Below are 26,863 nucleotides of genomic sequence, written 5' to 3'. Positions count from 1 at the left end.
ATTAGTTTGAGTGCATTACACAACACAAGCTACAAAAAAGTGCAAAGACCAGGACTCGACCAACATTCTGTTAATCAGAAACACCACAGTTTGAGTCCAGTGTGCTTAAACACTCGCTCACGATATGATCTACCTACCAAGTATGACAACTAGAAATGAGCAGACTGCCTCATTCCCAGCACCATCAGTAAATGTGTACGTCACAATACTTCCTTCAGTGAAGTTGGTTCCTGGCTCATGTGACTTGACGACGATAGGAAGGTTACCAGAGTTATCGGTAGCTGTTGGTTCTATCCAGTTAGCAACAGTCATACCAAGAGGTAGTACAATATCTGATGGACAGTCACTTATTACTGGAGGGAGAGTATCTGGGGAAATAGAATTACATTTCATAGAAAAATATAGTCTTCATTTGAGTAATTTTCTTGTTTTTGATACGTATAAAGGCCAAGTCACACAGGTCCCGACAACGCGAACGATAACGATACAAATGCGCGCCCTTGATTGGTTGAAATGCTCCACGCAGAACACGCCCACGCTCATTCAACCAATCGAGGGCGCGCATTTGTATCGTTATCGTTTTCGTTCTCGCTATCAGGGCGTGGGTGACTTTGCCTTTAGACTTGCACAGACTGTACACCTTTTGTATCCATTCACTGAATGTTGAAGATGTATGAAATGATCAAGGTGGTTATACACATGTGCATAAGCTTAGAGTTGGCAAGTTGGACTTGTGGCATAAAATCTATCTATCTATTATGTTTGTATTTGTCAACGCCTTTCAGCAACTAAAGGAGAGTTGTGTGTGATGTGTCTCAGTTAGTGGACAGGTGTGCGTGGTGCTCTCAAATTTACAATTGGTGCAAGTAAAAATTAGTTCCACGACTTAGGCACTGACGGCTCATTGAAAACCATCTCATGTACATGTATGAAAGTATGCACTCACTTAGGTGAACATTTTCACAATTACTGAATGAATCTGGACCAGTGAGACTGTGGTTTTGAAAAGGGCCATAATAAACACATTTATAAGCAAAAAGTATGAGGTAGGTTTAGAAAAGCCAACTTACCAAAGGTAACAATTACTAGAAATGAGCAGATGGCACTGTTTCCTGCTTGATCAGTATACACGTATGATACAGTAGTGTTTCCTTCAGTGAAGTTGCTTCCTCGCTCATGAGACTTAGTGACAATAGGCTGAACACCAGTATCATCCATAGCAGATGGCTCAGTCCAGTTTGCAATGGTAACATCTAATGGTAATGTTATATCAGATGGACAACCACTGATAACTGGAGGCATATCCACTGGACCTTAAAGTGAAACATTACAAATGGCAATAATTAACAACATGAGAACATAAAGGGGTGAATAGCAAAACTACCCTTTGATACACTCCAGGATTTGATATGCCTTGATTGAAAATGGAAATTTGATAAAGTTCCTGGTCACCTGACCAACTTTAACTAACAATTATTGGCACCAAAACCAGCATTTTAATGATGGTTAAAAGCATTAGCCCTATATAGGACTTTTCCTCTGTACACAGATACAGAGTCCTAACTATTAAGGCCCGTTTCTGGGGCAGAAAAATTTCAAAGCTTCATAACTCAAATCTTACCTGCAACAAGCCACTAATTTCAACAGATTCACATTCCATGGCGGCATACATTTTTCTGCGGTGGGTTTTGGTCCTCATATTTTCCTCACAAATCCGTCATTTTCGTGAAATAATGCAGCTTCCAACATTGAAAAATTTCAGTTTCGATCGTTTTCTCACAGTGTTGTCTGTTGTCGTGCGTACGCGTATACATTCGCGTGCAAAACGCATGATGCAAGCTTAGACGCATGAATTCTTGGTCACCGTATCTTGACTGCACAGCGTTAGCAAGCAACAGAATTCAAAATTTGCACATCGTGCGCCTTGCGTACACATGGCAGACTGTGAGAGTACGAACAAAACTGGGAATTCCTTAACGTTGGGAGCTGCATTATTTCATGAAAATTACGGATTTGTGAAGAATAACTTACGATCAAAACCCACCGCAGAAAAACATGCTGCCATGGAATGTAAATCTGTTGAAATGGTGCTTTCTTGCAGGTAAGATTTGAGTTATGAAGCTGTGAAAATTTTCCGCCCCAGAAATGTACCCTGGTCCAGGACGTCACTGTAGTACAATACGAAAGTGCAAGGCCGCCAGGGCTAGTTAAAGCATCAAACTTGCTACATGCTTGTTCCAAAGATCATAAAAATGAATGACAACAGCAAAAAATTTCCCTTTATATGATACAGCAATCTCAGGCATGCAACTTCAAAAAAAAGAGAGGAAATTACAACATTTGAACGGTTTTGTTGTTCTTTTTTCAAGTTTGAATGGCACAAAAGAGAATACACAAAAGAGGAATTCAGCTGATCCAAGGAAAAGTTGCAACCGCGCAGTCTGTTATGGAGTTAGCCGTAGAGAGACATTTGGTGTTTTTACCTTCAAGACGGAAAACTTGAAAAGAGCATTCTGCCTGGTTGCCAGCAGCATCGGTAAACGTATAGGTGACTGTTGTAGAGCCTGCTGAGAATGGAAAGCCAGGCTGATGGGTACTAGAGACCATTGGTGGTTCACCAGAGTCATCAGTAGCTGTTGGCTCTAACCATGTCCCACAATTACTACAATTGGGTAGGATGACGAATGACAGGCAGTTGTCTATCACAGGGGGTGTCGTATCAACAACAGGAGTAGTGGTTGGGGGTGGAGTAGAAGTAACCGGGTCTGGGGAGGGAAATGGGGGCGGGGTTGGAGACGGAGGTGGTGGGGGCATTGTGGCTGAGAGGGTGAAAACAAAATAACAAAAAAGAATGATTAATGACATATAGGAAGAGATGATCAAATAAAAACATAATTCCAATGTTGTAGAAACACTTCCACTTTTAACACATTATACATACACACAAATAAACATGAAGTCATTTATTCCTTGACTACAGAACAGAAATTCACAAGAATTTCGGCTGTACCTTGAAATATGGAGGATGAAATATCTTTTCAATGATTTGCACAGTTAAGGTTGGAAACATATAACAGATCAAATAAAAAGTAGAAACACTATTGTGTACCACAAAAACAGCTGTTACTTGTTTTCTCAACTGTACTGTCATCACATCAAAAAAGTGTTTAAAAAAGTGTACATAAAAAATATAACAAATTTAAAAATATCCGTAATAAATCTTCTGACTTTTGAACAGCAACAGTTGAGCAACTTCATTTTTTCTAATGGGGACCATGCGCCACTTTTAGAAAATCACCATCTTGAGGTTTACACTCTGAGATGGGCCCTTTACTGCATTGTAATAGCATGTGTAAGATTCGAGATACAACTTGTCAAACTTTGAGGGTGGTTGTTGGCGAATTGAGAAATAACATTTGCCGGGGGGGGGGGGGGGGGGTCACTAAAATGACTAAAGGGTAAAACTAACATACCTTGCATTCTGTTGATATTGAACACACACTCTGCTGCATTGCCAGCCTGGTCAGTGAATGTGTAGGTAACATTAGTAGAACCAAAATCAAACACTGCTCCAGGTTCATGTGATTTGCTGACCTCTGGGACCAACCCTGAGTCATCTGTAGCTGTAGGCTCTGTCCAGTTAGCCGAGTTACTAGCAGCGGGCAGAATAATGTCATCAGGACAACCCGATATTACTGGTGGAATGGTATCTATAGCAACTGCAAACAAAAAAGGAAAACACGACATTGCAAATAATGATGAATTTAAGCTTAAGCTGTTTGTTGAAAGTAAAATGTGAATGTAAATTGATACTCACTAATAAATACCTCACAGGGTTTAAGCACTCTGATTGGACAAAGGCTGGTCACATGTTACCTGGTAAAGGGGGTGTATTAACAATTGATATCAAAACCTGCTCGATCTGCGAACTAAAATAATAAATGGCACTAAAAATTATGTATGCACTGCACTTGTTAGGCACGTTGCTTTTAAAAGGAGAGATGTGTGAATGCTCAAACAATGTATCACTATAGAACTGGTATGCATGCACCACCTGGTGAAGAGCAGCTCCTCAATGTGTAACTATTTATGAACGAACTGCATTGTAAAGTTGATCATCATTATGCTCCGAGTGTGTGAGGTTTACAGGGAGCTCATAGTCATAATAACATTTTTTTTTCAGTCAACTTGAAGCACTATTCAATCAAAACCACAAAGGCTTGAACTAAATTGTGGGTGAATTTAAACCAGCAATGAGCCTTATCTTGTGAATAAAGCCCTTTCTGACACAACCAAATCTGGTAGTTTGACTTATTCCCAAATATTGTTAAAAAATGCTTACCGGTTTTAAATGAAACAGCCACTGGTGTGCTGACTCTCTGTGAGTCAAACTCTGATCCTAAAGCTGTGGCAACTTCCACTGTGTATTCGGTGTTCGGTATTAGTGCAGACAGTTCCAGTGTCTCCTGGGATGGGTCAACCGAAGCCACAACAGTGGAACCAGGACTAATAGTGGTCAGACGATAGGAGTCAAAGTTAGCAGCAGGTGCGGTCCAAGTTACTAAGGCAGATGTTGAAGTGACATCAACGATTTGCACATCAGTTGGCGGCTGGGGAACTATGACAAGAATTGATTTATTGTATGAGGAATTCTGTTTGCCCATTTATGGTTTTTTTTTAAATAGCATTTGAACCAATAAACACCTTTGTGACAATACAATAAATTTCTCATAAATAATAACGAACAAAATAAAAAAGTGTTGGTAATTCTGAGTGATTTGAGTTATTTACTTTCATGGGTGTTCAAATGTTAAACATGTAATGATGACCAGTCTGACAAAAATGTAATGATGACCAGTAGGACAAACATGGATTTAACATGTAATGATGACCAGTCTGACAAACATGGATTTAAAAAGTACAATTCCACTTCTAGTTTTTTTTAACCATAAAAATATTGTAGACGCATGTGAATTCTTCGTCTATTCATTGGCAAACTATACCTTCAATAATGACGGTAACTGTGACTGTAAATACACACTCTGCAGTCCCTGTTGAATCACGGAACAGATATTTGACAATGGTCTCCCCCACTCCAAAGCTGGATCCTGATTGGTGGGACTGCTCAACAATAGGAACCATGATCCCATCCCTAGTGGCAGTTGGCTCTAACCAGATACCTGACGCCATACTACTCATGTCTGTAATGTTTAGCATCACATCTGATGGGCAATTGACGATGATTGGGCCTGCTACAAAAGGAGCTAAAAAAACATATTTCTTTGTGTCAGTGCAAAAAATCTCTCAATGCCTTCCAAAACAAATTGCATTTGCACACCAAACATATCTCACTACAACTATCTTGGACGTACACACAAATAAAATGGCAACAAAAGTGCTCATTATAAAAAACTTGTATATTTGGTTTGCGGTAACACCATGTGTGTATCTACTTGCCAGGTAGAGTTTGTTCTTAGAGAACGGTCTTGCTTTATTCTACTACCGAGGAAAATATGTTCAGGGGTTCGGGAGACTTCTCAGTTCTGAAAAGAACTGTCCTGCTTTTTAACTATTACCAGGGCGGATGGTATAGAAAATAGACTACTACTATAGCTTATAGGATCGTAATTAACTGTACTGCCGCGGAGTCAGTTTTGAATTGGTGTCAACATTTCGATTAGCTTGCTCTAATCATCCTCAAATCCTATAAAAAACTTATTTTTGTGGAAAAATTATGTTTTTGTGCCAAGGTGACAATTTCATACTTTTATACAAACCAGCTGCTTTCATCAAAAGAGAAAGCAGTTGTAAGAATTATAATTAAAAGAAAAACATTTAAAAGTCTGTTTATTTTAATAATCATAGCTTATTCTCTTGCCAAGTTTTCAATCTGTATCCCAGCACTCTATAGTCTTCAAAAGACTCCATGTAAACACCTATTTATTTATGTCTAAACATGACTAGGTAAGCAACTCACCCTCTATGACAATACTGAAGGAACAGGTTGCTTGGTTGCCTGACCCATCAGTGAATGTATAAGTCACTGTCTGCATGGTACCAGCAACTACAAATATACCAGGCATTGCACTGGAGGTCACCTTGACTGGCTGGCCCGAGTTGTCAGATGCTCTGGGTAAGGCCCAGGTTACAAACATCACTGCATCAACTTCAGCTGCTGTAGCCATGATATCAGGAGGGCAGAAATCCACCACTGGGGGAACAGTGTCTGTCCAAATCAAGTAATGACATACAATAATTAAAGGCAGTGGACACTATTGATAACTACTCAAATAATTATTAGCATAAAACCTTACTTGGTAACGAGTAATGGGGAGAAGTTGATCGTATAAAACATTGTGAGAAACGGCTCCCTCTGAAGTAACATAGTTTTTTGAGAAAGAAGTAATTTTCCACAAATTTGATTTCGAGATCTCGGATCTAGAATTTTAGGTCTCGAAATCAAGCATCTGAAAGCACACAACTTCGTGTGACAAGGGTGTTTTTTCTTCACTATTATCTCGCAACTTCGACGATTGATTGAGCTCAAATTTTCACAGGTTTGTTATTTTATGCATGTGTTGAGATACACCAAGTGAGAAGACTGGTCTTTGACAATTACCAATTGTGTTCACAGTATTAAGCAGTCTCATACCATTGAACGTATCAACTAAGGATTCAAAGAATTGGGTTTATAATTACCTTCGCCTGAGACGGTGAATTCACACAGGGCAAAGTTACCAGCTGTATCTGTGAATCTGTACATAACTGGGATGACACTTCCTTTTTGGACAAAGATCCCAGAGTTGACATTCTGGACAACAGAGGGCGCTATACCAGAATTATCCACTGCTATTGGCTCCGGCCAAGTGATGTACACAGGTTGATCAGAAGGAATGTTTGTAACAATATCATCAGGGCAGAATGTTACGGTTGGAGGAATGTTATCAACAGCTGTGGCTAAAAGACAAAAAGAAACAAAGAATGTTTCAATATTTCAAATATACAAGGAAAATGTTCAGTAAATTGTTAACCCTTCCTTCTTCTAAAGAGACAAATTAATTTTAAAAAACATTGATCAAATTTATGATTTTTTGTTGAAACTAAAGATCCTGAAAACAGTTATTAATTTTGTCAGAATGCTTGAAAAGTTGCTTAAGTTTACCCTGAAATACATTGTTAAAGAGTGTACAAAAGCATTTGCCAGCAAAACTTACAGAAGTTATGCCAAAACAGTTTTCTGTACAAGATAGTTATTGTAATTTATCCAACTTACGAGTTGCACAAAGTATTCCAGAGAATCCTTCTGCACATACACACATAATCCCGCCAGGAAGTGTAGCATCATGAACGCAGGTTCCTCCATTTTGACACCCACAGTCACTAGCTAAACACAACACAAATACAATCCACAAGAGGAAATAAAACAACATCAATTTAGTTATCAATGAGGAAAAAAAGAAGAAATCAGCTGATGAGCTGGAAAGGATTAATAAGCCTGCCATTTTAAGAGATAGGCCGTTTTGTTCAGTGGTGCGATGACAAATTTTAGATATTAATGTGAAGAAAACCAAAGAGATTCTGATTGATTTCAGGAAAAACAAAACGGAGGTTCCCCCCATTATTATTGAAGGTGAAGTTGTTGAAAGGGTCACAGTGTACAAATATCTTGGTATCGAAATCAACAATCAACTTAAATTTGACTCTTGTGCTAAATCTAAGTTTAACAAGCTCCAACAACGCTTATTTTTTCTGCGTAAGCTTAACTCTTTTAATGTTGATCGTGCAATTTTACAATTATTTACAAATCTGTCCTCCAAAGTATTTTAACTTTCTGTTTAATTTGTTTGTATGGGAACATGAGGGCTCAAGATAAGGTTTAATTGGGTAGAGTGGTCAAACATGCCAACAAAATTATCGGTATTCAGCAGGCTGTACCAGATGATTTATACAAATCACTCCTTTTAAATAAATTCATATGTATTAGTTCCGACAGCTCTCACTCACTTCACTTGAAATTCCAGAAAAGCTTTAGAAGTAATCGATTTCTTCAAAGAGCCATCAAAACCCAGAGGTATGGCAGCTCATTTGTTCCGGCTGCCATTCAATTATATGATGGCTTGCTTGAACGGTGAGTTGCTGTATCATTCTGTATAAACGCCTTTGTTGTAAGTGCATTTTTACTTCTGTTGTTGTTTATGTGTTATTTTTCCGTATATGCCCTTTTATCTGTCTGTGGTTCTTTACTTTCTAACTCTGTATTTATTAGGCCCACTATTTTTTCTGTGGTAAGGTCTATCCCATTTTTAACGTTGTACCTTTTAACTGGTGACTGTATTTTAATGTAAGCAATAAGGCCAAATGAATTTCCCATGCAGGGACAATACAGTTGTATTGTATTGTATTGTATTGTATTGTATTGTATTGTATTGTATTGTTTATACGCTTAAAATAATGCTACCTTGAATTTAATTCTCAATATGGCAAGCGTGGAAAGCAGTCGCTGCATGTGACATGTGCAAAGAGTCAAAACTAACATGATATTAAATATGACTTAAAGGTAATAAAAGCTCATTACGTTTTGGATCGATCCAATCCACATTGATATGTTGCAATAACACCACCACAAGACTCTTCCCATGTAACTATCAACATGAGATTTCAAGTTAAAGTTGTGGTAAACGTTTGTGGATATACCAAGAAACTTTTATGCTGTGGCTATAATTAAGTGTACAATCATTGTATGACCATATTTGGGTTATGAAAAATACAAGTTAAAACTTATGAAGAGAAGAGACTGTTTTTGCACAAGGCAGCATTCTTTCTCTGTACACAGATACAAAGTCCTAACTATAAAGGCCCGTTTACTGGGGCGGAAAATTTTCAAAGCTTCATACATTAACTCAAATCTTACCTTCAACAAGCCACTAGTTTCAACAGATTCACATTCCATGGAGGCATACATTTTTCTGCGTTGGGTTTTGGTCGTCATAATATTCTTCACAAATCCGTAATTTTTGTGAAATAATGCAGCTCCAAACGTTTAATAATTCCTGTTTTGATCGTTTTCTCAGTGTTGTCTGTCACCGTGTGTACGCGTATACATTCCTGTGCAAGACGCAAGATGCAAGACGCATGAATTCTTGGTCCCCATATCTTGAATGCACAGCGTTAACACGCAATTGCAACGCAAGATTTGAGCATCGTGCGTCTTGTGTACACACGGCAGACTGTGGGAATAGAACAAAAATGGGAATTTCTTACTGTTGGGAGCTGCATTATTTCATAAAAATGATGGATTTGTGAAGAATACATGACAACCAAAACCCACCGCAGAAAAGTATATGCTGCTTTGAAAACTTTCCATCCCAGAAATGGACCCTGATATCCAGGACGTCACTGTAGTATAATACGAAAGTGCAAGGCCGCCAGGGCTTGGACCGGGATAAAGCTTTCAAGTTGGAATTTGTTCATTAATTTTTCACAATTTATGAGCAACAGACTAATGACAGAAAACAAAAGAAATGTTGTCCAGCTGTTGAGGTTTTTTGGTGAAAACCAATCATTTGGTACACAATGGCCAGGCCTGCTGGTATGTGGCCCTCCAGTGGAGTGCAATGATGAATGACCATAAGGAGTGGTCAGAAGGCAACCACAGAGAAACAAATTAAAAAGGATCAGTCATAGGACTCTTCAAGTACAAGCATGACAAGTAAAATATCCTGAAATGTATAGAAAGTGGAGTGCCACAGTGGACAAAGTGATATGGGCTGTTTTGACCTTTTCAACTCTTTGATTTATTAACAAACTGATTGCCTTACCTTTGCCTGAGACGGTGAATTCACACAGGGCAAAGTTACCAGCTGTATCTGTGAATCTGTACATAACTGGGATGACAAGTCCCGCTCGGACAAAGATCCCAGAGTTGACATTCTGGACAACAGAGGGCGCTATACCAGAATTATCCACTGCTATTGGCTCCGGCCAGGTGATGTACACAGGTTGATCAGAAACAATGTTTGCAACAATATCATCAGGGCAGAATGTTATGGTTGGAGGAATGCTATCAGCAGCTGATGGAAGAATAGAGAACAAGACTGTTCAGGTTTTCTTAGCTGTTAAAAAGGACGTCACTCTGAAAGTGTAGTCGCTACAAACTAAAGTAAATATCTCCACTTGAAAAAATACTGTCTTTCCAATCTGAAAGATAACACGATGTGCAACAAAACAAAACTGACACTTTTTATCTTTCAATATACAAAAGATTTTTCATTAAAAAAATTCACCATGGTAACACATTTATCTATTGTCAACTGAGCAAACTGACATTGTACTTGATAATGTTGCAACCTATATATTTTGCAGAATAGTTATAAAATGTGACCAACCGTCGTTTGACCAAGTACACAAAATTAGATAGACTAATAAATGTTGTTTTTATTATTGACAAATCCAATTCATGATCAATGGGAACATAGTTTAAAGGGAAGGTACATTTTTGGGTATCGTCAAAGACCAGTCTTCTCACTTGGTGTATCCCATCATAAGCATAACATAACAAGCCTGTGAAAATTTGGACTCAATTGGTCATCTAAGTTGTGAGAAAATGATGAAAGATAAAACACCCTTGTTGGACGAATTTGTATGCTTTCAGATAGGAATAAAAGACTTCTAGCTAGATCTCTTTTATTATTTTAGTGAGAAATTACCTCTTTCTCAATATCTACGTTACTTCAGAGGGAGTCGTTTCCCACAATGTTTCATACTATCAACAGCTCCCCAATGCTCGTTACCAAGTCAGTTTTTAAGTTAATATTTGTTTTTAGTAATTACCAAACGTGTACATTCCCTTTAAGTTAGAGAATAGACTCTAAACTGGAGATTTGTGATGTACGAGCTGCCATGAATCTACACTTTCTTGTCCATTCTCTATAACATAAACTGAGCAAGCATGGTTAAACAACAATAAGTTGTTCAACTTTAGGACTCACAAAGAAGATCAACTAAAATGCACACATAAACTCAATTAGTACATACAATTTGCTTGTTTGTCATTCTTGTGATTTGACTTAAATTCATTTTCACTATACATGGATAAAATAATTGTTAATTTTAAAGCAATAAATAATTTCTTAGACTAAATGGATTGGCAAGTATAAATGTGGAAAGTTGACTAAACTTACAAGTTTCACAAAGTATTCCAGAGAATCCTTCTGGACATACACACATAGTACCACCAGGAAGTGTAGCATCATGAAAGCACGTTCCTCCATTTTGACATTTACAGTCACCTAAGCATCATCAGACCAAATCAATGTACATAAATATTGTTATTAAAACCTAATCATGTTGGTCTGAATCAACTGAAATTTTATGTTTTTAAACCATTCTTAACAACAGTTAAAATCTATCTAGTCAAAGCACATAATCAAATTGAGACCATGATCTCCTTATTTGTTTATGTAACAATTCCACTTTCTCTTCTACATCGGGATTGTATACACTGAATTTACCATTCATACAAAGTCTAGAAAATCATATATAAATACAGATTTCTCATAAACTATGGTTAATGAAAAACCATGGCAATGCTCTTTCTAAATCCCACATGCGTAAACATAAAGTTGTTATCTTTCCACTTTTACCTCAACATTAGACGGTCTTTGGCCTGGCTTGATTATTACATGTGGTCAATATAGTTTGGCTTATTATAGCAAAAAGCTATCTACAATTCATGTGCAGAAGCTATTAAGATGCTGGCTTAAGTCTCTTATTGGTAGGAGAGAGTCCTTGCCTCAGGTTGGCCGACAAAGGTTTGCAAGTTGGCCATATTTTGGACTGCGCCAGTGTGTGTGTGTGAATCAATGATGCAAAACAAGTAAACAAACGCTTTTTCATTGCTGTTTTTAGTATATTTTGTGTATTGCAAGAAACTCTAATGTTGAAAGCGCCCCTGTGTGGTCAAAACGTGGTAAATAAAGTACAAATAAATGTGTAAACTAGCATAAACACTTCCACTAGAATAGACCGTATTGAATATGGCATCACCGTCCAAATATCTGCCCTACAACATGGCGTCTATGCGCGTTTGCAAGGGGGTGTGCGTGCATGTGTCACAGAAATCAAATCGGGAATGCTGCGTGCTGATGTAGGCGTTTCGATGCGCATTCTGTTTGCCCTACAAGATGGTCTCTGTAAGCAGCTTCTTAAAATAATAAAAGAATTTAATTCGTTTCCAATTTGAGCCAACCAAAAACACATGTGCAACTTAATCATTTAATTTCGCTTGTTTCTTGACAACATTTGATTTTTTGCCTTGTTTAGTCATAAATTTGATGTTCTTTAGCCCTATATTTTAAATTATCATTAGATTTGATTTGTGTCACTAATAATTTGGATAAAACATACCAATAATGTCATATGCAACATATTTGTCTGCATTAAGAGTTGTATTGTATTTGTTTGTCTTGAGTACAATACTTACCATCTACCTGTTCACACAGTAACCCACTATATCCAACAGGACACTGGCACATGATGCCTACTGTATCATACTGACACACTCCATTGTTCTGGCAACTGCACGAATCTGTCATGATATTTATAAACAATTATTATTTTAAACAAGAAAATGCAAGCCTTTAAGTTGTAGCAGGTTGCATTTAATGAAGCCTTTCAAAATTAAAGCAAATATTTGTGTCTAGGTAAATTCAACAACATTCCGTGCATTTTTTACAAATCTTTTAATATTGGTTTCTATACACAAAACCTGAGGGGGAGTTTTGTATTGCTTTTGAGTTTGTTTTGGGATTAGCAATTGTATAACATCTGTTGATGATTAATCCTCATCAGTCCCAGCTTACTCTGATCCAATCATCAGGAAGATTAACTCTTTCATATAAAATATCCATACAAACTTTCATGTACTGGGCCAAATATCATGGCTCTGCTAAACCACCAAATTCTGAGCTTCAATCACCATTCTAGGTTTGCAAGGTAAGTGCCAAATTTCTGTGCTAGCCTTGTAAGTGTAGAGAGCCTAGTAACGTGGAGTAAGTAAATTCCCCACTTACCCAGGAATACGCTTGACGTACATGTAAGCACATAATTCCCTGCTACTGCAAGCACCGATTCTATGCTTACGGTAAGCAGAGCCATAAAATTTGGCCTTGATCTGTACATCAGGTTGATCCAGAATGATGACCTTCATTCTGTAACATTCCTGACCACCTTTGAAGCTGTTTAAGCTGGGAAAGTCATCAGCAAGTCTGTTTGATTAGCAAAGTGGTGCACCTCCACAATGACCTGCCGTCGATTTCACAAAACTCTTCCTAACTTATCTTAGGACTTAGGACGAGTGCCAGCCCTGCACTGTAGCATGCAGACCTTAAGATTAATCCTAAGTTAGGACGAGTTGCTCGTCCTAACTCGAGATAAGACGAGTCCTAACTCTTTGTGAAATCGACTCCTGGTGCTTGTGATGTAATAAACACTTAACTTCTAGTATTTCTTCCTCCAGACAAGCTCAATAACTTTAGATTGAAACTGAATTGAACCTTCAAACACAAAAGAAAATAGACCTTGGGTGCAAGTGCATCCTGTTTTGGGGTCCGTTGAACCCAGGTTTGGGTGCAATGTGCATCCTGGTTTAGGGGTCAGGTGTACCCCACTTTCCTCGCGTCCGGTTTGCTCAATTCAGTATCCGGCACAATTATGTTTATTCTTTTTATTCATTTGTATGTTTTTCTTTTGTGTGGGCACCTTGATCAGTTTCGGAAGAAGTGCGCATTATAAATCTATATTAAAGTCAGTGGTCAATTCAAAATTGTATATTGTTTACTTTTATTGGAGTCTGGGTATAATACACCTTGTACTGACTGGTACAGATGACGTCAACGTTTGTTTTATCACTTTGTAGGAAAGTGAAAGACCATTGTGTAAACTGCTGTGCATATACGGCTGTTTGAAATGCAGGACCCAATGACAACACTGAGGCAAACTGTGTACAAATTTCTTCACACAATGCCCTCTTTTGAATCAACCCTCTTCAGCACATTTTAATTTTCCATATGGTGGAGAGAATCTCCAGGTGACAGATTTCTTTACACACGTATGCACAAGGTGTAATCGCAAACTCATTTGGAACTTAATGCTAAAATCTCTTGAGAAGGAAGCAATGACGCTTTTCAATAATTAAAAGTATTTTATTTAAACAAAACCTCATTAGATTTGGATAAAATTTGAATCTTTTGTGTACAGTGTACACAGTGTACACTGTATTTTCCTGTTTTGTGTTAAGGCCAGCAAGGGGAAGGCATGTTTACATAAGGTAAAGGGCACATATCAATGGTTCCTACTATAGAAAAGAAACTTTCTACTTACTTTGCTCACAGATAGTCCCTGTATATCCAGCAAGGCACTGGCACATTATCCCTGTCATTGCAGCATCAGGGAAACATGTTCCACCATTCTCACAGCGACAGGTATCTAAACAATTATAACAAATCATTGTTATGTGTAATGCTGAGGCTCAACATGAAGACAAACAATCAGTTCATTGTTACAATATTGAAAGGGGTTATCAAAAAAGGTTCAATGTTGGAATGAGGTAAAATAGGTACAGGGCTACTTCCTCAAGGTCCCCAACCCCCCCCCCCCCCCAAAAAAAACCCCCAAAACCCCAGAATACTCCTACTTTGCCTACACATTCTGCACAGCATAATATACATGAACAGCTCCTCGTCACAATCAATTCCATTCACAATCTCTCACCACCCCACAACAAACATCCCTACCTCCAAAACAAAGTGAAGCCTGGTTCATACTTCCAGCGAATGTTGACATAACAAAGTTGCATCAGAAAATTTGCAGCAGTTGAACTCTGCTCAACTCACTTGCGAATATCGTTGCGAAAGGAGGGTTGTGACGTCAAATTCACATCAAATTCGCTGTGCATTCGCAGGAAGTATGAACCAGGCTTTACATGTATAAATGTATATTTTTATGAAACTCAAATAAATCATGGTTTGTGTTTTGTTTACATACATGTAGTCTATCAGTGTTTATCTGACTTTCCCATTGATTGTGGATTTATTTTTGCTCTCTCTCTCACATCTGATCTCTCAAAGCTACTTTTGAAAAACATTCATAAATACGTTAACCCGTGTGGGGGTGTTTAAATGGTTGATAATGACCAGCTGGAGACGTTTAGAACCAGTTGTTTTCGGATGGCATATGTGCGGGTTAGCCAATGATGCGAGAATGCATTATTGCGAGCACAAATGCTATCCGAAACTTGTCTCCTAAAAATGCACCACACATCACAGAGCTAAAGAACGTCGGAAAACATAGTGTTAACAGAGTCTCCTACTTTATTATGCCTTTTAACCAAAATGGCATTTATAAATGGGAATGAAACTTATCTTAAACGGCTGTTTTAAACCTTGCAGTGCCGTGCGAGCCTTTATTGCACAGCCACAACCCTGCTGGTTTTAAACAGCCGTTTAAGGCATCGTCACCACTCATTTATCCCCTTATTTATAGACACTGACCTGCATTGATTTCTACAGCAAATGTACAGAGAGATTTAATGCCTGTTGTAAACTCAGTGAATGTGTAGGTGACCATGGTGGTACCCACATAGAAGACGGAGCCTGGTGAGTGTGACTTGGTGATTGAGGTGCTTCCTTGGTACATAGGGGAAGCCACTGGCTCTACCCAGTAAACTGGTGAACTTATACCAGTCTGGATTCTCATGTTCACATCGGATGGACAACCCATGAATATTGGTTGTACTTCTTCAGCTGAGGGGATACAACAAAGTTTGTAATCAATCAGTAGAGTAGGAACGGAATCTAACTTTTAATTTACCATGCAAATTATTTATTCACATTCAGCCTTTGGTGAATAAGGCGGATGCTAGCGACCACCAAATACACCTCAATTTGGACTTTGATAAACTACCACACCCATTATACCACCTCATGTGTTTGTTTCCTTCTTTTTTTCTTAAATAATCTGTGCACCAAAGGGTTTATGGTCTCTCAGATCCATTTGAGTCAACTACAATATTTTCAAAAAATTGCAAAGTGCAATCTTTTTTTTACCAAAATGAGCTGCGAACTGAGTAAATGTGCACAATAATGGGTATTTTCCATAATAGTGAACCAAGTATATAACTGTTAATCTTACAGTATAAGACCGTGATGGCGAATCTGCAATCTGCAACCAATCCAGCCTGATCGGTGTACCGATATATAACATTGAAGATGTAGTTTCCACTAGCATAGAAGTCTGGTGCCACATTTCTAGAGACCAAAGGTGCTTGTCCAGAGTTATCGGTAGCGTATGGTTCATCCCATGTCACAAATACTGATGATTGCCCAGCTTCACGCCGAACCTCAAAGTCAGATGGACAGTTAAAGACAACTGGGGGGATTCTGTCATCTATGAGAAGAGCTACAAAGAGAAGCACTTTCAAATGTTAAAGGCAGTCGACACTATTGGTAACTACTCAAAATAAGTATTATTAGCATAAAACCTTACTTGGTAACGAGTAATGGGGAGCTGTTCATAGTATAAAACATTGTGAGAAACGGCTCCCTCTGAAGTAACCTAGTTTTCGAAAAAGAAGTAATTTTTCCATGAATTTGATTTTGACACCTCAGAATTAGAACTTGAGGTCTCAAAATCAAGCATCTGGTGCACGCAACTTCGTGTGACGAATTATCTCGCAACCTCAACAATTAATTGAGCTAAATTTTAACAGTTTTTTTTTATGCATACTTTGAGGATCACCAAGTGAGAAGACTAGTCTTTAACAATTACCAAAGGTGTCCAGTTTCTTGAAGTTCAGTTTACAGAGATAGCAACTTCCTCTGTTTCTGTGGCTTTCATAATGTACGTAAGAAGATACAATATGTAGTTAGTGTTTGAAAAGGTACGTAAGCAGAGATGCCAACATTGAGTTTTAAAAAAGAGTAGCATCTCCCAAATGTTAAGGGCGAGCGCAGCTTGGGCTCCCTAAACCGATCTTTCTATTACTCTCTACAATGCTAATTAGCTCATTTTCAGGCATTGTTATGAAATAACAATTACCTGTATGCATCAACAGAACAGCTACAAATGTTTATAATGGCCAGTGAAAAAAAACTTGAAAAAAACCCTGATTTCCTTTATCTTCTGACTTTGTTTCAAAAATAAATGTAACATAAAAAAGGGTGGCCTTACTTAAATGTAACATAAAAAAGGGTGGCCTTACTTAAATGTTTTTGTTTTAATGATCAGAAATGCAACAACAAGCTATTGGGAGAGAGAGAGAGAAAAAAAAAAAAAGAAAAAAAAATGTGTCCGGATTTTGGGCAAAAAATACGTGTCCGTATTTTGGGCATTGTCTGGACATCGGCGCTACAATTACTGGTAGGAAACATGGAAACTGTCTAGCTTAGACCTCACAGGCCACTCAGTTGAAGGTATTTTTGTTCAGAAGGTCTGCTTTTTTTGTCGCCATTATTTCGTACTTTTTTTGCCAAGCTTCGATGAAGTACATGTACAGACAGCGTGGGCACAATAAATAGTGGATACATGAGGAATGAGGTTACTGACTGTGACACGTTAGCTCACACACAACCTCATTCCCCACGCACGTGTGCACTGTTCCCTATCGTGTAATCGACACGTACATTGTTCGAGTGAATTCGCCGCTATTATTCAACACTGGGTTCTAAAATTAAAAGTGTTTTTTTCTTTTCTGTTACAATTGTTTCGATATTTTTCATAATTTTTATTTCCACCTAATAGTTCATTCGTTGATGGCATGTATTGTACGATTTAATAAAATTATATTGGCCGGCTTGTTTAGCGTGTTTTATTGAGTATTATCGTAGCGTCGTAGTCATGGCTCGTAATCGTATTTGCTACGCCCAAATCGTGTATGTTGGTATCTCTGCGTAAGGAACTTTTCACATCAAATGACCAGTTCATCCACAAAATGTTTCTGGACTGGCCAATGGCATACAAATGATTACAAGTAAAAAAACTTTGAAGTGACTTAATTTGTTGCTGGCAACAAGACAGAGTTGACATGAATTCACCTGGACGTTCCAATGTGTAGGATGCACAGGCATGCATTGCAACTATCATGATTTGCTTAGCTTAACCAAGAGGGACGCTAGATTCTGGAAATCAGGCCTGGTAAAATCCCTTTATCTGACTCCAGACTCTTGTCCTGTTGTTGTAAGAATGTGGTACCTATACAAGAATTGCCAGGCTGCCTGGCTGGCTCAATAGGATCTAGTCCAAATGCTCCATGTATCCAGCATACCATGGTATTAGTTTATCAAAGGTAGCTTACGGTCAAGGTTCTGCAAGTGACTGTGAGTGGGTGCTCATATTTTCTCTCATTACAACAATCCTGGTGCTTATTTTATAAGAACCTTTGTTGTATTTCTTTTATCATGTCACAATTTCATTGTGGCAACAATATTTTCAAAGGAGTTCAAACACTCCAGACCCTCCAAAAAGTTCAGAAAACTAATACCGCAGTTGGGCGTGGAAATGTTTTCCAAATACCTACCCGGAGTGGTTTCAAAAACTAGATGGGTCCAACAAAGTGAGCTGACATGGAAACTCGGATGGTTATGAGATTATGGACAGTTGGGAGTAAATGGTATGGTTTTGATAGAGAAAAAAGGGCAACGCAATGACAGGGGTAACAAATCAAAGGAAAATAACAGCGACCATATTAGCTTTGATCACTGAAGGTGTTAACAAAGATACTCACTTTGTTCACAGAGTATGCCAGTATACCCAGATGGACACTGACATCTTATTCCATTTATTGAAGCATCTTGAATACAAACTCCTCTATTCAAGCAACGACACGTTCCTGTCACTAGAAAGATAATCAAGTACATGTACATCAATTGATATGGTCGGGTGTATGAATTACAAAGAACAACATCGTGGAAAGTGTGTTTTCAAGAAGGCCTTTTTGTCACTTTGGACATGTTTGGTCGATGGAGGATGACCATTTGGACACACAAGTAATTTGATTGCTACGCTATTCCTATGGTTGCTTCTTCATTCCATTTTTCCATTAAGACAAGTATGGTCAATGGAGGATGACCACCAATTTCTTTTACCCAAAGATCAAGAAAACAGGATGTGGACACACCTACACTATTGCTATGGTTGCTGCTTTTTTCATTTGAGAAAAATTAGACAGCATTCGCTTTTATGAGAACAAAAAAGTAAATAAAAAAGTTTAGTCTAGTCCCGTTTCAGGGCCAATCTAATAACTTTGTACACATAACACTGAACTTATTTGCCTTTCGCAAGAGGCACCAGACTTGATCTGCTCAGTTATGATTTACAGGAAAAGTACAACTACAATTAAATATCCATTGGGGGTTGGGAACAAATGTTAACAAACACGGACCCCAATCCTGTATCCTGAGTGGCCATCTGTAACTTTAAACAAAACGCTTAAAACTCTACTTTTTTTACTTAAAAATATCTCGTTTTAGAAAAGATCTATACCCTGCCTATAGGCAGACAAAGGTAAAACAATAAAATGGCTCCCGACAACAACAAAAATGGAAAAGTGTCGGGCCTTTATTTTTGTTTCAATTTTGCCCAGCAGACATGTTTTGCCTGATGCAAACCAGCAGACATGTTTTGCCTGCTACCATGCAAACCAGCAAGTGTGTAACAAGTAAATGTTGTATGCAGGCGGCCATGTTTTAAGGCGATACACACTTAACTGTACTAAATGAGCTACAGCAATAAAAGCATTAAATCAAGTTCAACCTTCAGCCATCTGGCCTCCTGAATTATTACATAGTGTTTCTTTCATTAATGATTTTCAAACTAGGCTGGAAGTCATTGGGTTGGAAGAACAAAACGACTCACTCTACTCTACAAGTCTTCTACTTCTACTTCTACTTGAATACTCGGTAGGGTCCATAAGACAGGACGTAAAGCCGAGGGACTACTTCGTCTGTCCACATCATAGTATGAACAGCGTACAGACCAAACCAGAAGGGGGATCTCTTCACTGAAAACATCATCTCATTCAACCACCCAACTCCATAAAAGACACTGTCTTAAATTCTCCTTCCTACCAAGAACAACTGTAGAATGAAATGCCTTTACACACTAGGGAATCTGTCAATTGATAAAACCTTTAGCCTAAGGCCATCCGAGAATGAAAATGATAGATTTGCGATGTCTACTCGCCTGCTGCATTAATTTTGCCCGCTTGCCAAGTATTGTCATACGGCTGTTGAAATGTAAGTTTAATAATACAAAGTTTAGTTATTTTAGTTGCACTGGAAGTGTTAGTTGCGATAACGTAACCCTCCTCCCGACGGCCGCCAGGCCGGAGGGTTACGAGATTCTTTTGAGCGGCAAATGACAATCTGGTACAACACGTATAATTTTGACAGCTGGTCACCAGATTTGCCCCATTTTTACCACTTTCAAAAATCACGCCACAAATTCTAAGGGCACGAACTTAATCCTCAAAATTCAACCGACCCAGAACTGTTCGAACAGGTGAAGTTAATTTTCATGTATGATGTTGAGGCCTCTTTAAATTAAAAGTATTATTAATTACTATTAAATTATTATTTTCTGGTGAGTTTCATGACCTAGTGATGACATGTTTTCAGGTAAACTGAGTGTTTAGTCATGATCTGTATTGTTTAATGTTAGTGTTTTTTTTTATTTTTTATTAACTTTAATTTTAAAAATTAATTTAATTTTAAGATTTCAGTTTGACACAAGAAGAACGTGAATTCAAGTAGTGATTTGGAACATCATGGTGGTCAATTATTAGTGTAACGATTGTAACACCATTTTGGACATTGGATTCCTACATTTTTTTTATAATAAAGACCAACTTAACAAAACATTAATAAAAAAGATCAAATTCAAGAGCCAAGGTAGTTGCGATAACGTAACCCTCCTCCTGGCGGCCGGCGGCCGGCGGCAGGAGGGTTACGTTATCGCAACTACGGCTGTTCTACATACATCGCCCTGGTGGTATTATAAGACGTCAGTCAGTGGTCAGTGCAGTGCGAGTCTAACGTCTAACACAAACACTGCCCAGCATGAACAGTGCTAATGTCATGCAGCAGTGCCAGTGTGTGTGAACGAATAGCTAAAAAAAAAACACTATTTTCACTTACATTCTCACTTGGGTGGTGGAATGTTTGACCATTTTGAAGCAACCAAAAACTGAACATAATGATGTATACTAGTTTACATGTTATTTCAAAGATGATCAACTGTTCTGCAGCGCAAATACCACTGTCAGTCACTGATAATCATGACATTGACAAGCGAAGTGTGGTAGATGATTCGGCACGGTTTGTGCATTTTATTTTCATTCTCCCCCGATCCTCATGCACTCTCAGTGACTATCGTCACTAGAGGGGGCTAGTTATTTGTTGACATCTTGTCATTGGACAGAAGTTGCAATGATGAATCAATTCATTATGCGGTTTCGTTCCGCTATCGTCTCTCCCGTAACCTCCTAAACGTACATCTCTCACGACAAGTACCAGACGGCTTTTTACTGGTTCTTGTATATACAGTTTTAATTTTGGCATTGCAAATCTTTTTCTTTTCTTTTTTTTATCTCGCCAAAATTAGGCTCTGTTATGGCCTTTGAACTCTCATTGGCCCTCGGGGCGGCAGAACTTCCACTCCGCAATCTCAAAAATGTTCTTACCGCTCAGTCCCAAACTTCTCCGTTTCACCACTACACTACAAATGCCGGTTGTCCCCGACCATGCGCGTATTTTTTTCACAGGACAAACGTGGAAAATTATCTGCACACATTCGTCCTGAAAAGAAAAGGAAAAAAACAGATCCGTGCTTTGTGTACAAAACTTACGGACACGCGTCTGGGAACCACGAAAAGAGTGTGTTCCCAGACGCGTTTTTACCATTTTTGAGATTGCGAAGTGGATTTTCTATCACCCCTAGGGCTAATGAGAGTTCAAAGGACACATATAGAGCCTAATTTTGCCGGAAAAAAAAGAAAAGAAAAAAAAAAAGATTTGCATTTCCAAATTAAAACTTTGCAAAAGTGAGGTTACGGGAGACGATAACGAAACGAAACTGCACAGTTCTGGGACTATCTCCACCATAATTCAAACTATGGGTAAAAACAGCGAAAATTATGTTTTATACCAAAACAAATAAAACCAAATACTAAATAGTTTCCTTTTCAAAGGTACTTGAATTTTGGCTGATATGACCAAAACAATTTTAGATTTAATGTTTTAACAGCTCTATATTGGCCTAAAGGTAAAGTAGATTCCAGAAACTTTTAAGATTTATTTGAAATTGAATAAAAAACACGTACAAAATTTATTAGAAATTTTGTAGTTACATCAGAAACCTCAAATTATTGTTCAGATTAAAAAAATGATTCTGTTTCAAATGCCGGAAAGGTTGGTTTGTTTTATTGTTGTTGAAAGGCATCTGTACAGAGTGACCCAAGTTCACTAGTAAACCAACGTTTCACCACAGCAAAACAGAGTTGGCCTAAGCGGCACCCTGTCGATAATTGTGGGACAAGTTAGTTACCGATCCGGCACAAAGGACACACAAAAGAACAAAAGACAAAACAAAACGTAGTTTCATCTAAACAGAGTGTGTTACGGACCTCATCACGTGGGTAATGGGCTAGCCACACCCAGTTAAAAGTAGGCCTAGGCCCTACTCATGCTAAAAACGAAAACAGTCATTAGAACTCTGGGAAATAAATTGGTTGTTGCAACAGATTTGTACTAAATAATAAGGTTTTAAAGCAGGTAACATTTAAAATACATTCAAATTTACAGCTTAATGTGAAACATATTATGCTCCATATTTTACGAAACATATTTAAACCGGCTAACATAATTATTAATGTTTTGATTAACTTTACTACCCGTTTGTTACAAACGTGTCCTGTGTCTTTAATGGCAATTTGGGTTTTGAACCGTTCGTTAAAATGTAAGTACAAGCAAAAAGCATCTGGAACCTCATTTCAACGGCGCGTTTTGAGATCGCCGAAAAAATCCGGAGCGAATAATGTCCACGCAGGAAGAATAGTCCCAAAGGAATACACAAGAAGCGTTAGTTTAGGCATGGAGGTAGAATTAGCCCATGGTTTAGGGGCCTACACGGTATACTTCTCAATTCATTTTTTTGGACAACATAAAAACTATTATTGTTGTTACCGAATTTTATAGTCATACCTTCCCTAAACAAATCATACATAATACAAGAAATTATACTCAGGTTCACTCGGGGATTGTTGAGAGTATTAGGCCTACCGGTTACCGTAAATAAGTTTTAATATGATCCACGCCACAAGAATAACGTAAGATACTATTACTACACACAAACACTGGGTGCGTTCGTTTAGCTCCCCCGGGTCGACCCCGGTGTATGGCGGGTTTTTTTAGGACGAAAGTGTGCAGATAATAATTACCCACGTTCGTCCTGAAAAAAAAAAACCGCCACATCATATCGGGGTCGACCCAGGGAAGCTAAACGAACGCACCCAGTAAGATGCAACTTTTCTATCCACAATTCTAACAGTCAATTATCCAACCCTCCGTTTTCTTGCAAATTACAACGAACTCTTTTGTTATAAATAAAATTTCGTCCACCGTGTTATAATCTTCTGAGCAGTTGTGTAAAACAAAACCCGGGAGGGGGAGGGGAACCGGGGTGGGGGCTAAGACCAGTCCTTGATAGTTTCCGATCTCGTTTGTGGGAGAGTGTTGGGGCTCCTCCCCGCCTCTCCGGGATTCCATTATCTCTCCTGATGACCACTTCACTGCATGACTGTGGAAAGGTTTTTTTGTCAACTTTGTCTTCTTGTTACGTAACGCCCGTTCAATAATAAAAGCCAACATTAGCAATTCGGGTCAAACTATTCAGGTTACCGCCCGTTCTGTGTGCAGTACCTTGAGATACCATTGATAGCGTATACCACTGCCAATTCATGACATCGATTAACTAACGTGTAGGCTTCCCTACGTCTTCTTCAGCCAAGCACAACGTGTCGGGACCCTTGCTTTAAGCTATGCACAAGCATGGAGCTAGACCTCCATGGCACAAACACCAAGACCATGTCGCAAAATACTACTTTTGTACTAATAACTCGCACAGACTTGTTGGTACAGAAAAGTATTGAAGCTTGAAATATTTAAAAATGCGTGCTTAATGCGTAATTAATTATATTGAACTCAAACCATAATCGAACTTTTTACTTTTATAAAGTCTTCCATCATGCTAGAAGTTTTTGTTATTCTATTGCTATGTCACTTTCAGAAACGGCTTAAAAACCATTAAGGGGAATGTTCTTTCCGGAGCAGTGTTCGCGGAGACAACCGCGGGGACGCTCGGCTTGTGTCAGGACACTTCGTACCTCACTTCGTACATTGGACACTTAATTCGTACCTCGGGACACTTCGTACCGTAACCAAATTGGTCACTTCGTAAGTGACCATCAGCTGAGTCACTTCGTATCGTCAGCCAAATCACTTCGTACCTTCATTAAAATGGGTATTTCTCAATAAGTTATGGTTCGTTGAAATACAAATAATACTTAACAAAATTGTAACTTGTGTTTGAATTATTATGTGAATGTCCTATTTAATGTGAAATTAATATTTTTGCATAAGTTAATAACCGCCAAGGACAACATATTTTTACAAATATTTTAAAGTAAATCAATCACGCAATCGTTAAAATGACTTGGCCCCAACAAAATAGTCATAATTTGTTTGATTTGCTTTTATTTCAAAATCATCCGATCACAAAGCACAAAATATTCATAAACGATGCTTGAAATCCCGATTTAGCACGAATGTAGGAAGTAGCACAAAGGTCAGAACAACTTCACACAGAGAGTCTGTAATGTTTGGAACAAATTACCAGCTGCAGTTGTTCATTCCCATTCAAGTAACATCTTCAAAAATGGCATTGATGAGTACCTCACCAAAAACATTGACATGTACAGTTTTGCAGGATGTTTACCACAGGATATATGGAAATATTAAGTTCATTCACTTCTGCTCTCACATTTGACTTTTCTACTTCCATTGCATTCAGTACTTTTGCAGTAAGTTTTGTGTGAATATGGATGGGCGTTTTTTAAGGTGTCAGGACACTTCGTACCTTTGCCACTTCGTACCCTGGACACTTCGTACCTTTTCAAGGTACGAAGTGACTTTGGACACTTCGTACCTTTAGACACTTCGTACCTTCTCACGAGTCACTTCGTACCTTCTCACAAGACACTTCCTACCTTCGTTCTAATTCGGGATTTCTGCATCGTTTATGATTGTTTTGTGCTTTGTGATCGGATGATTATGGAATAAAAACAAATCAAACCAACTGTTACTATTTTGTTGGGACCAAGGAGCCATTTCGACGATTGCGTGATTGTTTGACTTTAAAATATTTGTAAACAATATTGGCGGAAGATGTTGTCCTTGGCGGTACCTAGTTTCACATTAAAAATGACATTCACATATTCAAACGAAAATTATAATTCATTATGTTTTATTAATTTGTATCTCAACAAACATTAAATTATTGAGGAATACACATTTTAATGAAGGTACGAAGTGACTCAGCTGATGGTCACGTCGTACCCCGCCCACGGTACGAAGTGACCAATTTGGTTACGGTACGAAGTGTCCAGGGTACGAAGTGGCAAAGGTACGAAGTGTCCGACATCCGTTTTTTAAGGCTTCATTTAGCCTTCATTACGCAGAGCCCGAATCTACAGGTAAACAGGTAAACAGGTGTCTCGTGAGAAGGTAGGAAGTGTCTCGTGAGAAGGTAGGAAGTGTCTCGTGAGAAGGTACGAAGTGTCTCGTGAGAAGGTACGAAGTGTCTCGTGAGAAGGTACGAAGTGTCTTGTAAGATGGTACGAAGCTTTGTACAATGTACGAAGTGTCCAAAGACACCTCGTACCTTGTCCCGACTCCTATATGGAACGCGAGAGGACAACCTTCCTCAAGCGTATGATAATGAGGTATGCACAATTAGTTTCACATCCCGACTTTATTTCTCCATTACTTCTATTAGTTCTTGAGACACAAAATACCTATTTATAATTTGTGGCAGGTTAAGGAGCCAGAATTGTAGTCACATACTATATAATAATATGAGGACCACCACTCAATGTCTTTTGCAATTGTTTGGTATACGCCATACTGGACAATATAACTCTAATGGTCGCATCGAAGGAACATTAAATTTAAATATATCATATTGTTGCTTTTACTTTTATTAAGGCCTACAATTTAGACGGATTTTTTTCTCACTATGATTAGTTCCAGTACTAAATTTCTAGGTCGTCCTTATTATTCATGAGCCTCGTGTTCATGATCAAATAATGTAAATCGGTGATCAGGTATACATTGCTTGGAGGATAAACTGTCGTTATTGCTTTACATGAAAGGGAAACATTGACTTATCATGCTTATAAAACATTATTCTAAGTTATGCATTGTGCAGTCATTGGTTGAACGCCGGTCACCATGAAAAACCATCAAAAAGCTGTCATAAGACGAAGTTTACCGCCAAAATAAAGCAGCATAAGATGAGCTTGCACTTACCCTGACTCAATATGGGCGTTGGCAGCAGCGATAGCAGACACACCACAACTACAACACACACTGCATGTAGCGTCTTCATCTTGACACAGCAAGCGTTCAACTGAGTACAAAATGGCAATCGATTCCTTAAACAGTGGGAGAGAAGAGGGGGCCAGGGTCGATGAAAATCAGGACGTAGATTACATGAGTTTCAATTGGTATCAAGCTGCAGCCGAGGCCATCCCGAG

General features: G+C 38.4%; 1 protein-coding gene across 5 annotated transcripts in view; it reads right to left on the bottom strand.

The window, feature by feature from the left end:
- LOC117288872 (hyalin-like) overlaps positions 1–26,863 on the bottom strand; it is a 45,054-nt gene extending 18,191 nt beyond the window's left edge. For all 5 annotated transcript variants that reach the window (XM_033769726.1, XM_033769728.1, XM_033769729.1 and 2 more), the window contains exons 1-17: positions 26,637–26,863; positions 18,779–18,889; positions 16,189–16,455; positions 15,549–15,800; positions 14,380–14,484; positions 12,482–12,586; positions 11,181–11,288; positions 9,819–10,070; positions 7,274–7,384; positions 6,700–6,957; positions 5,978–6,226; positions 5,004–5,264; positions 4,343–4,618; positions 3,474–3,719; positions 2,484–2,819; positions 1,071–1,313; positions 138–368 (exon numbers count right to left, since the gene is read on the bottom strand). In XM_033769726.1, the coding sequence (XP_033625617.1) occupies positions 138–368; positions 1,071–1,313; positions 2,484–2,819; positions 3,474–3,719; positions 4,343–4,618; positions 5,004–5,264; positions 5,978–6,226; positions 6,700–6,957; positions 7,274–7,384; positions 9,819–10,070; positions 11,181–11,288; positions 12,482–12,586; positions 14,380–14,484; positions 15,549–15,800; positions 16,189–16,455; positions 18,779–18,889; positions 26,637–26,715 (3,490 nt within the window). In that variant the 5' untranslated portion in view covers positions 26,716–26,863. The remainder of the gene's footprint in view (positions 1–137; positions 369–1,070; positions 1,314–2,483; positions 2,820–3,473; positions 3,720–4,342; positions 4,619–5,003; positions 5,265–5,977; positions 6,227–6,699; positions 6,958–7,273; positions 7,385–9,818; positions 10,071–11,180; positions 11,289–12,481; positions 12,587–14,379; positions 14,485–15,548; positions 15,801–16,188; positions 16,456–18,778; positions 18,890–26,636) is intronic.

Source organism: Asterias rubens, chromosome 4 (genome assembly GCF_902459465.1).
Source record: "Asterias rubens chromosome 4, eAstRub1.3, whole genome shotgun sequence".
NCBI classification, from domain to species: domain Eukaryota; kingdom Metazoa; phylum Echinodermata; class Asteroidea; order Forcipulatida; family Asteriidae; genus Asterias; species Asterias rubens.
This window is presented reverse-complemented; position numbering and strand designations above follow the sequence as displayed.